A 13,109-nucleotide genomic window follows, 5' to 3' on the forward strand; every position below is an offset into this window, starting at 1 on the left:
TGTGTCTGTTCAGTGTGGTTTCAAAATTATTTTGAAAGACAGATTGCATTATATCAACAACAAAACAGAACTCTACAAATATAGCAGTGATGAAAAATGTGTTATTCAATTCTAATTTCTTTGCTTTAAAAAGTTAAGTTAAAAAAACAAAGAAACTAACAAAAGCATGTCTCCTTTGTTTTTTTTTTTTTTAGTTCTTTTTCCCCTGTTTACGTATTTTCATTAGCAAATCTCATACATTGCTCATCTAAAAAAAAAAATCTTATCATACCACTTGGATGTTCTTGTAACATTTCAGTTTAAACATTAATGTATTATTAAACTACAATACTTATATAAATTTATTTTGAAGGAGCATGAAACCCTTTGTTTAACCTAATTTCATACAATAACAATTAGCAATGATATTTTATGTGTATGCATTGGAGGAGATTGGCGTTCAGTGTCCACATCACTATAGGATAACACTCTGAGATGAACTCAACAATCGTCAAATTAAAACTACACTTCATGTCAAAATGCTAAGAAGACTTGAATTTTTGTGAAAATGTTTGGTGAGAAACAGGAGGGGTGCTAAAGTTTATTAATTTTCAATACAAATTTGAATTTAGTTCTGTGTAACCGTGTACTAATGTTGAATGAATCTAAGGATACACTATGCAGTAACATGCCTGTAACGTAGCTGCTGTATTCATGTGTCTATGAACATCATGAAACCTTTGTTTGGTGATGCACTGAGGGATATTTAATGGGTGCTATTCATAAATCTGTTCCTTCTGTGAGAAATGATGATCAGGGAACATAACAAGTGAAAGACGAAATTGGACAGATTTAGAAATTGAGACAAATATTCTTCCATTTACTGGAAATTAGAAAGAAAACTGACAATTCGGTAGATTTGGTAATGTAGGAAATATCAACCAGTATCCGGATCTGGTTCCTGACCTGGTGGTCTAAGCCTAACCTGCAAAATGATTTTTTTTTTATTTCTTTCTTTAGAGCTTCCCCCAGCTAACCTTCATGCTAGCAGTTGTAGTATACTTACTGATAGTCACTGCCTGTGGAAAGAGATTGTTTTAGTATTCTATATTTTTAGTCTTTCTGGACACTGCATGCAGTTCTTCTCTTGTTAATGAGCCACTGATAACAGCTGTTATTTCTAGTATAATTTTGTTGGTTAGTACAGAACAGTTTTTTGTTGTTGTTTTTTTTAGTGTCTCTCTGTAGAAATGATGTCATATGTATATTCTTTTGAGCTTTGCCACTCCAGACATCATGATTAATTACCCGATCCCTTGGCATTGTCGGTCAATAGGCACAGTTAGGTAGGTATGCTATTACTTGCAAACAAATACAATGGGGTTGTATCCTAATGTAGACTCCCTTTTGTTTCTGCACACTGAAGGCTTCATTAATACAGTGGTGCTACTCACCGGAGCTAGTGACCTTTTCATTTCCAAAGGAGAATTTACACAGACTTATATTCCTCCTCTTTGGTTCATGAACAATATCCTTTTTTTCTCCCGTTGAAAAGATCTGGCGTTCAGTTCAATTCAGGTCTGCAAGTTCAACAATGCTCTTTTACAATGAAGAAAAGTGCTGTTTTGTAGTAGAAAAATAACATTTATACATTAATATGATGGAAGTGTATTTGTATTCGTTTCTATGACCATACCTTGCACATATACTGTGTCGTACACATGAACACATTTTCTGGCAGAATTGCAGTTCTTTTCAGTTCTTGCACCCATGGTTTCAGTCTCTGTATGTGCAGGTTTTAAATGTCTGCTGGTTAGAAGGTTGGATGTCTCTAATAAAGAGAGACTTGTTTCATATTAGGACTTTTTTTTTTCTTTTTCAGATTGTTGTTGGTATTTGTAGCCCTTGCACTTGTTTGAATAACTGTTCTATTAAAAACGTAACCGAAAAACTACAGGTTTATATAACGGAGATTAACCACCGAAATATACCGAATTATCTGAATACATGTATACCATATTAGAGTTAAAAAAAATTAACAGTACCTTGTTTAAGCATATATTGTTTTATTAGTTTGATGTTTGAGTACATCCTCTGTATAATGGTTAGTAATGCATAAATATGTTTACACCTATTTTGTGAAGATCTGGTGTGCTTGTTAGCATAATTCGATAGATTTATACTGGCCAGAGTGGGGTTTAATTTTAGGGAGTAAGCACAGGATGAATGCCCATTGTGCAAATAAGGTCCATTCTACTGTTGGATTTGTCATTCATGTGCTAGACCCCGAGTTACAGCTTCTCTAATGCTGGAAGAGGGACTTTAATCTAAGATGCCAGATATGCTTTAGTGATGTTCATTTTGTGTAAAGTAGAGATTTAAACAGAATGTGTTACATTACACTTGCCCTAAACTCTTAACCCCGTATAAATAGTAGATATGCAAACATTACTGATGGTGATGCATCCAACACTCTCTGTATGAAGTGATGTTCCATCCATGACAGGACTGAACTGGCAAAAATATCAGCCCAGGCATTATTAAATTACCGTGGCCAAAAAGGGGGCGGGTCAGAGTTTTTTTTTGTCATCACCCATGACAAGCATTCCACCTCGCAAAACAAGCATGCCTATTCATTGCTCAGAGCCCTGCTGAAGAACTCTCACATGAGAAAAAGAACCTGTATTTGTTCTGCGCTCTGTTTGCTTGTGACTTGTCTTTCGTGTCTGCATAAGAACGATACAAGCAGACAAAAGAGCCAGGAAAGTGTATCGTGCATGTGTGCAGAGAGTGAACTGATTGTGATGTTGTGTAAATAGGTTAGTTTCACTTTTGTTGTGTTTCTGGTGTAATATGTGTGGCATGGGGCTGTAGAGCGAGAGAGAGAGAGCATGTGTATATGGGGAATAGTGTTTATAGGGGATGTAGCGAGTGTGTGCATAGAGGATGTAGTGTGTGTGTGTGTGTATAGGAGATGTAGTGTGTGTTTGCTTACAGAGGATCTAGTGTGTGCATAGAGGTTCCATATGGAATATATTGTGTGTAGGTGATCTAGTGAGTGTGTGGAGGACCCAGAGTGTGTGTGTATATGTATAGAGGATCCAGAGTTGTGGAGCGGTGCTAATTCCACAGAGCAGGGCCAACGCTTGGACAGTGCCAGCTCTGCATGGGCCGGCAGGGGATATCCTCTGCTTTCCCATGCTGACCTCGGCCCATGGCCATCGTGGCCTACTGGTGCCTTTAGTATCCCCTAACTCCTAAATGGCATAGAATTGAACAGTGAAACTACAGGGGCATGATCTATATACCAAACTGCTTCATTAAGCTAAAATTGTTTTGGTGCCTATAGTGTCCCTTTAAATAATGGAAAACACTGATGGGACAACACATAATGTAAAAGTATATGATGATAACCAATGAAACAGCTGTTTTGTTGGTCTAAGGGGCTGTCTTTGACTCTGAAGAATTACTTCGACAAACAAGCTTTATAAAATAATGTGGTCACATTCTTTTCAATTTAGCACATCTGTAACTACTATTTCATTACAGACCACCAGCTAAGTGCATCTTCGCCTGATGTTTTCATCAATGTTAAAGTGTGTAATATATATATATATATATATATATATATATATATATATATATATATATATATATATATTCTTTATGCAAAATGTCTCAATTTGTTCCATTCCCATTACTAGTTTTTCTGTGTTTTCTGAAACTGCCTTACAGAATAGGCTTCACTCCAGTTAGAAAACAAAACTATTGAGAAGTTTACCAAATTACGAAGTCTTTCAGAACTATTCCTAATTAGCTAACAAAATGTGTTTCTTGTAAATGGCATTTAACAAAATACAGATTGCACATTTTGAATCAGTTTCTTGATATAAACAACTCTGTTTTCTAGTAAATATAACAAAATGGGAGCTCATTTATGTCCGTGTTATTTTTTTCCTTCTACCAAACACCCAAATTACATAGGTGTCTGTAAAGAAGAAATTAGGGCTTTCTTGCAAGTGAATATGATTACTACCAAACATCATTTGTAGGGCGTCTTCATATCATAACCAGTTCCTGGCTTTTTAGAAAGTATAGTAGGATCAAAAACACTTAGTTATTCACTAAAGTGAGAATTCAAAATTAATTTCCTATACAAGGCTACAGTAGTTGAACTGAAAGCATACCTGTTTTGGAGAATTTTTCTAGTTCCGTTATTTTTACCTTTAACGTGAAATTCACCTATATTTGTATATAGGCGAAACGCGTCAAGCGGACTTTCCGATCTATTCTTTTTAAAATGACTTTACTATTTTGTTCAATAAAAGCTTGCTTTTTTTCTACAGCTTTTTGCTTTTTATTGGTTTTATTATTTTGCTTCCTGGCTTCCATACATCCTTAGGTGGGGATTATACCGCCCACGCTGTTTATACTAGAGCAGGTCTTGCTCTAGTAAATGTAAGTACATTACTTTATTCCTTTAATATATGTACAGTACTTAACTATTGGAGTATTTTCTTTCTCATTTTGTCTCCATATACCTGTACACTACATTTGGAGCATCAATACTATCTACACTGCCACCATATCCTTAGACGGTGATTGTACCGTCCATGCGCAACACAGCTGAGCGCTTAGTTAGCTAAATCAAATGTGAGTGGATACCACATAATATTTTGATTTGCATTTAAATATACTGTATTGCACTATTATTGTGTTCTCTTTTTTCTGTAATTTTAAGGTCTAAAGTACCATCCCATTCAGAGTTATATGTACGTATAATCCCTAGGGCGCGGTATACGCCTTTTTTCTGTTCGCTTGTTTATTCACGAGGTTGGGAAGCCTTGCACTGTGTACTGCAGCCCACATACATAGACCCCTCTAACTATAGTGAGCGCCTATTACCCATACCCAGACGGGGCCAAGCACACTCGGACTTTACTATGTAGGGCCTGGAACTGCCAGATCAGTCTGGGCCCCCCAGGACCACTGGGCCCATGACTACCATGACTGTTGTCATGCCCTGATGACGGCCCTGAGCGCAAGGTAAGCCAGTCAACATACCTGCTCTCTGGGATCTCCTTAATTGGTGAATTGATTTCCACCCTGCAATTTGTGAATTCTAATTACATTTGAGAAGAAATGTTCACACACAGTACCACTGCTGATGATATATGTGTTCAGATAAGCATGGTCGGCATGTTACCGCATTCCACATGTTGGTTGAACCTTGGGAAGATGCTAAAATAAGCGAATGTTATTAGGAAATATGCATTACACATTGTATCCCTTTGAAAAATACTCTGTTTGGAAATTATAGTACCCTGTTTTTAACGTAGGTATTTTTGTTTGATGCTGTTACCGCAAAAAGTGTATTTTGAACATTACTGCCGCCTTTAAAAAAAAAAAAAAGAGAGCGAGAGAGAGAGAGCGAACGGATGAGCATAATGTAATAGTACGCAGGTTTGCAATAAACATGTAAACATTACGGAAGAGATCATGCCCCAAATGATTTCCATTTAAATAGGTGATTTGTGAATTAAAGCTGCAGATACAAAAAGGGGTGAGATCGTTTATTGTACATGGTGCACACACTTCAGTTTGTATAATATGGTCTGGTCTACAGAACATGACATTGTGTAAACATAAACAATGCAAGCTGTGTATTATAAAACAAATTGCCTACATGCTTGCTTTAGGGAAATAAAAATCCCTGTTTACCAGTAAATGCTTATTAAGCCCTTTTGTTGTTAAACTGGTTTTGATTGAAGTCAATGTAATTGGGAAAAAATGCTGGTGTGAAATCCTTGGCATCACACAACAAAGGATATAAAACAATTTGATTTCTTAATGTGTTTAATATGCTGCTAATTAAATATGAAAACACTTTGGTAAGTTAGAAGTCTGAAATAACAATGTCCAGATTTGCCGTAGTTAAGACTGTCAGAATATAAATTATATCAAGTAATGATGAATACCCTGGGAATTTTATTTTATGGTCTTTTATTTGTAATTTTACATTGGATAATAAACACTCATATATCAGAAAATGGATGCAAATTAATTGCAGCAATGCTACATAAATGTATTTTGGTTGTCCTTTATATTGATGTTAGATGCTATTTTGATTGACAACCTGAAGTGTAATGCTGTGACTGGATAGTAATGTTAACGATGTAATGTTGGTTGATGGATTAGAAGGCTTAGTCCTTTAAACAGAAGTTATAGTTCTATAATATAAGGTAAATACTTCTACCTTTTCAAAGATTCTTTCCTCAAGTGGAAATTGAACTAGAACATTGTTTAGTAAACTGAATGTATCATGCCCTTCTTTGGGTTGTATTAGCTCTAGTGGCAACCACCAATAATGGGAGTTGATGATTTAAGAACAGGTATTTTAGAGCAACCATCAAAACCTGATGGCAAACACAACATTTGTTTTGGTGTCCATTACCATGGTTTATGTATGCAGAAAATGGGAAACAATTGTCCAGTAGCAGAAACGGTTGAAGATGTTAGTTCCATTGACTCTGACATTTTGATTTGCTTTATGACTCTATGCTAACATCTGAGCTTCACCAGGACTACTGAGATCTATCAGGAGCCCAAGGGGTTGTAATTACCGGAGACACACATGATTGGGTGCATTACTGGCAGGGCCAGCCCAAGACATTGTGCTGCCTGGGTCCAAGGATGAAATACTACACACACTACAGATACACACACTGCACATACACATACACCACTACACAGGCACACACACACTACACAGACACACACATACAAACACACAGATACACTCATACAAACAGATACATACTACACATACACACATTGCACACATACAAACACACAGATAACCACACTACACACATGCTTAACACACAAACAAACATTAAAAAAATTAAGCCACCCAGCAGGTTCTTACCTTCTGCTGGCTGTTGCTGGTTGGAGTTGGGGTCCTGTCAGAGTGCTGCCTGGAGCCGTGACTCCACCGCGGATTATGGACGGACTGGCCCTGATTACTGGTTTATGTTGTTGACCCTAAATACAATTTTTGCAGCTAGGTATTAATATGTTGCATTTAAAAGTTTTTTAAGGGCTATCAATAGTTTTACAGTTCAATACTCATTTTACAAGCAGACTTTTTTCTTTTATAGAAAACATTTGTTTTCTGTCTTTTGAAAAATATATGTTTACAAAAAAAAGCAAACAAGGAAAATGTTTCCAATTCAGTTATTGTTGGCCTATAATTTAAAATGTCTTGGTTAATTTTAGGCAGTTCGCAGTTTAGTCAATATCCATGCTGGAAAAAAGGAAAATTTTATTAGAAAAGTTACCGTGTATATTATTATTAGCAGTGCCGGTCCATCCATGGACCGCGGTGGAGCCACGGCTCCAGGCGGCACTCTGACAGGGGTGGCATTTTGCCGCTCCTGTCATAATCTAAAACACCACCGCACGGGTTAAGAACCTGTGTGAGGGTCCATCAGATGGCCCATGCCCTTAGGGCCCCCTGATGGACATATGCAATGAGGGGCCCAGTCGTGCGCTGTGGCGCTTTAACAGTGCAACCGTGCCCCTTCTATCCTGCACATAGAGCTGGGAGGAAGTGACAGTGTATCACTTCCTCCCAGCTCACTCTCACAGCCATGCGGGAGGAGAAGGAGGGAGCTGCAAGGATGGGGCCGGACCGAGAGAGCAGACTGTTGCAGGCACGAAGATTCACTCCTTTTTGTATTGTGGATTCTACTATTTCACTTGATACCCCTCTTCCCTCATTTTGGATGCTGTAACCTCCTATAACTAACCCTATTCCCCTCTCTATAATTAGCATCATCCTTAATGTGGCAATACTATTTTGATAACCCCATTTTAGGTTGTCTATATGGGAAGTAACCGATTAGTGAACCTTTCCCTTTCGAATTTTGTTGAGAGCAGACCCCACCTTGGGATTGGACTAGATAATTGTATTCTATTACTATAAAACAGACCCAGAAATGGGAGTCTGATTTATATTCTTTAGAGGGATTATTGGTACTCCCATTACGTTGACACCCTAATTTAATTGGTAAACAGATTTACACTTTGTCAGTTTATATTTTGGCAACAAATAAAGCCTAATAAACTACTGAATAAGCAACAAAGTGAATTACTATGTTACCAAATTGTATTTATTTCCCTTCATTCTATCATAGCTGCATTCACTCTTAGGACTGTAAAGTGTTCTTTATAAATACCAATATAAGGATCTCCTTCTGGGATCTCTTGAAATCTAATCAAGAGAACGAGAACTTTGTTTTTAAAGGACAGTCGGCATACTATGACAACCTGTTCCAATTCTGCATCTCAAATACACTTATATATTTTGGTTAATTACCAAAGGGATGTGTTGACTGATGGTAAAAACATTAGTAAAAGCAGATAAAAAAAATTACGGGCAACAATAAAGTGCATTCTATTTTTAATTTGGCTGGAAATTCCACGGTTTAGTGAATAAGCTCAACATGTGTGGAGTATCTGTGCATCATGACTCTTCTCAGCAAAAAAACAAATAATATTATGTGTTTAAATTGCATTTACATTGTGAAGAAATTGGTTTGTGTATATAATGTCCTTCCACCTAGTTTTAAATCGTTTAATTTTATAAACACCCATAAATCATTGATGTAAGATGTACTCACATAAAAATCAAAGTAACTTCACACCCACAGCTATGCTTCACAAAAACAAGTGCTCTACTTTGACAATTTAAAGGGATGCTCTCAGCAATCTAACCACGACAGCCTGATGTAGTGGTTATGATGTGTGGAGAACCCTGGCCCTGTTCCCCAGTAATGAGGCAAACAATTTTTCAACAGTTTGTCCTCTTACCTGGGCTTTAGATGAGGCAACCACATCCAGCTTCTGCAGAGCCAGATACTGACATCACCACTCATTCATTGGCTGAGTGTATTAGCTAATCGCTCTCAGACAATAAATGGCATTCTGCGCTAAGAAACATGTACAGAATTTACATTAGCCAGTCTGGTACTCTTGTTCTAGGCTAGCTAATGACAACCAGCGATGCTGCCCGAGGTGAAGTTACACCATAGGTAGCAAAGGGGGTTAAACTCTGTATGTGCAGAGTTCACAGACAAACGTTGTACATATAGACTCCAGACACATCAAACTTTTCTAACCACTGAAGTTGTTATGGTGCATGGAGTAATTATTTAACTTTTTGAGAGACATAGAAACCATAACTCAATCTTTAAAAGCCACCAAAATAGACCATACATTCTGTCATCAAGGATGGCTCGTGTTAGCTGGCTGTAACTTGAAGACTACACTTTAGATGTTATCCTAATAGGTAGATATGTCTTTCTCTGTGTACACTCCACTGCAAAATGTTGAAATAAAAATGCATGGGATATGTATGGTAACATTACCATAATAGTAGAAATCGATCAAAACCAAACAAAACCCCACTGGCTTCCCACCCCCTAACCAATAAAAGAAAGATCATATTACTTTAGGCTCTTGTATAATATGTTCTTTATTGATAGCATTTCTTTCATATATTTCATTTTGTATTTTTTTTTAACAGGAGCCAGTTCTATTCACTGGGACAATGAGGAAGAACCTTGATCCTTTCGACGAGCATACAGATGAGGAACTATGGGATGTTCTAAAAGAGGTACTGATAAAAAAAGAATGCATTTGCTCTAAGTAATTTACTTTTTAGAATACAATTTTAATCTATCTTCTCTTGACATGTATTATTGCTTTTTTTTTTTTTGTATCCATGTGTAGCCGGTGCTGTTGTTGAGGTTTTTTGTAAAGTTAAATTTTATTGCTTTTCTGCAAACTATAACCCTAATGTTAAATGCAATAAAGAGATAAAATGTGCATCAGTCTTATTATACTTGAGCCTCATAAACAAGACATTTTAACTCTCCTAGCTACATTAAACATTTATTTTATAAGAAGACAAAATGAAATGGACAATATTTCAGGTATGCTACATTTGAGAAATTGGTTATTGGATTCAGTTGATCTCTTCAAAAGGTTAGGTATGTATCTGTAAGCATAGTTCTATAAAGGTTTATACCAGTGAAATTTATCCTAGGTATCATTGATCATATGGACAATCTGATTGCTTTTGGAATAATGTATTTGTTGTGAACATCTGGGACAGAATGTCCTCAGAAAAGAGCTGGCTTCCCTTTAGCCCACAATTACAGGTCTGTAGTATGAAATGTTGAATCTGAAGAATGAGGAAGGGGAGAACTTATAAACAAAGAGTGATGCTTTTATCATGCAGGGGTCTTAAAGTAGAGCAGGGAGAGGACTACTCCATTAGTTTTCTTTATGATTACTTTTTATACATTTTCCCAAACTCTCTTGTGACCAGGCAGTTGTCACAGGGTGTCCAAGTAGTACACAGAACTTCATAACTCTCTTTTTATTACCGATGCAGAGCAACGCAAAACAGACCTCTTTCTTATTCCCTCTCAGAATGTATAATTTTATAGATAGCAGATACCAACATATGATGAGATATCCCATAGTCCAATTGTACATTAAACGTGCCAAAAGGGATCAATAACGTTGTTTGTCCTCCTCTGCGTACAACTGCTGTTTCCACTTTGGCCAGTGTTTCTCAACCCTTTTATGGAAAAGTACCATTGCAGGTTTAAAATTCCAAATGAAATGAGCGTTTACGAGGGCCTGCATTTCAGTGTGTCAGTGTTTTTGCTTTGTCATTTCTTCCTGCTTTCCTCCTCCTCTGCTTAACAGTATGAAGAACTGAAGATTCTAGAGGAGGGGATAGAGAGGTATTGGGACACTGAAGCTTTGCATTATGGGAGTTTCTACCTTCTCTGGTTAGAAGGCCTTGTCCTTTATTTTGTAAAGACTGAGATAATATTGCACACATGATAACTCATGTGGGAATACTTCAAGCAGGGTTCTCCAAACATGGTGTACCAGTGTCCCATACAGAATATTGTAGTGAAGAAGTGGTCTGGGCAGACCTGATGGTTTTTTTAATAGGCAGGCTATTTGGAGGGCCGAATAAAATGTCACAACTCTTGGGCCCTCAGTATTCAGAAGGGAATTTATTTATCAGACTCAAATTTTTAAGTCTTAGTTTCAGGTTTTACGTTGTGTTTTTTTTTTGTTTTTGTTTTTTTAGATCTATTTGTATATAATATATCTTATTTAACAGGTGCAGCTTAAAGATGCGATTGAAGAATTGCCTGGTAAAATTGAGACGCAGTTAGCTGAATCTGGGTCGAATTTCAGTGTTGGTCAAAGACAGCTGGTTTGCCTTGCACGGGCAATTTTAAGACGAAATCGAATATTAATTATTGATGAAGCAACAGCAAATGTGGATCCAAGGTATTCAAAACCGTTGCTTTCTCATGTAGCCTACATTATTTTTGATTATGCATATTTTAACATAGCACTCTTCTGCCAAATATCTTCATTCCACTGAATGGATTTAAACAATACAAAACCTGCATCTATTAACAAAGTGGCCCAGGAAGTTATTTCAACAATCGAAAAAGTTAAAAGTTTTGCAATATTTGTTTTTTTTAACTGTGGATTGAAGCATGATGAACATCTAGAACAATAGAGATATCCTGGATGTATATTATATTGAGTTTCCTGCTCAAGACTCATAGTTATGTCAGTTGAGTCTTGCATGATCCCTTAATCACCCCAAAGAAAAAGTCTCTGCTCTGTCCTGTCTTTCATTGTTTAGCCTACTGTGCTATGCTGTCTGCTATTGCATGCATTATGTACATTATATCGATATCCTACATGTATTTTTCCACTTTCTGAAGTAAACCTTGATCCACTGGTCTGCCAGGGTCAGATTTTGCATCTGCTCATGATATCTTCATCACAAATGAGAAAGCATATTCGCCAACAGTTTGATTATATTTGTTTAAATAATTAGTCCATGGTGACAACAAGCACCTCGGAAATGTTTATGAAATACACTTAAAATAGTAAACACATCAAGCTTGGTGTGCACTGATGCTAGGTGAAAAACCAAATGAACATTTTGGGGGCTATAGTGAATGCTGACATGTCAATTTAAATAAAGAACATACAGCTAATATATGAGAGGAGATTTCAGACTACATAGTCAGAAGATAATCATGTCAACTTCCAAACACGTTCATTTATCTAAGTACATGTATCGAAGTACATATACGATTCCACAAAGTTTTGGACACTGTTGTTAAAAACAAAAAAAGTTGAATCCTGATTGGTGCAGCTCATTTAGAGGAACACGGCACAGGTCTTGTGTCAATGACAAGATACACACATAGCTAAAGTAGTGATAAGGTTGGAGATCCAAGGGGTCAATGGCATCAACTCAGTGGTGGCGATCAAACAAGGGAACGTAAACCATAAACCATAATATCAAGATAAGCTTCAGGAGCTGGTATCAGATTGGGCTTCAGTCACCTTACAGACAATGTGTGTGGGTCTGAGCATCTGATATAAACTCATTATTTCGGTGACTCTCCAGTAACTATGATTTCAGTGGACCCAACAAATTCAGCATACCACAGCTACAGCACAGCATTAAATTGTAGGATGCTCACCGAGACACTGTGTTTACAGTGCAGTTACAATGGTATGCACTAATGTTGTATATGTTTTGCATATATTTTCTACAATACTTTGTATTTATACACACAGACTAAAACATTCTCCTTTACATAAACCGATGCAAAAGCACAATTCTCCTCACATCTCATGTTTATAGCCCTTAGAATTAATTTCCATCTTCTTAATATTTATTTTTCTTTTTGTATCTTTTAACCCTTTCAGTGTTTTGCATTAAGTGTATTTTTGCCAAAAATAAAGGTAATTTTAACAAATATTTTCTGTTTTCACATATGCACAACTTTTAGTTTATTTTATATTTTGGGGTGTTAGGTGCACTTGTGTAGGTCTTGTTTCAAGTGTTTCTTTTATTTATTTGTGCAAGTTACATGTGCAAATAATTCCGACCAACGTTTCGACCCCTGTAGGGTCTTTTTCAAGATCAATGATGCAGTGTAAGTGATGAGAATATATAGAGAAATAACAGTAATGAACTTACCAAATCAGTGTGTGAAAGC

At 36.7% G+C, this 13,109-nt stretch overlaps 1 protein-coding gene across 1 annotated transcript in view; it reads left to right on the forward strand.

Annotated features, from left to right (window-relative positions):
• Window positions 1–13,109, forward strand: part of ABCC4 (ATP binding cassette subfamily C member 4 (PEL blood group)) — a 263,208-nt gene that overhangs the window by 225,278 nt on the left and 24,821 nt on the right. The window contains exons 27-28 of the mRNA XM_063425748.1: window positions 9,569–9,658; window positions 11,192–11,364. Of these exons, the coding sequence (XP_063281818.1) occupies window positions 9,569–9,658; window positions 11,192–11,364 (263 nt within the window). The remainder of the gene's footprint in view (window positions 1–9,568; window positions 9,659–11,191; window positions 11,365–13,109) is intronic.

The sequence above is a fragment of the Pelobates fuscus genome, chromosome 1 (genome assembly GCF_036172605.1).
Source record: "Pelobates fuscus isolate aPelFus1 chromosome 1, aPelFus1.pri, whole genome shotgun sequence".
NCBI lineage: Eukaryota > Metazoa > Chordata > Amphibia > Anura > Pelobatidae > Pelobates > Pelobates fuscus.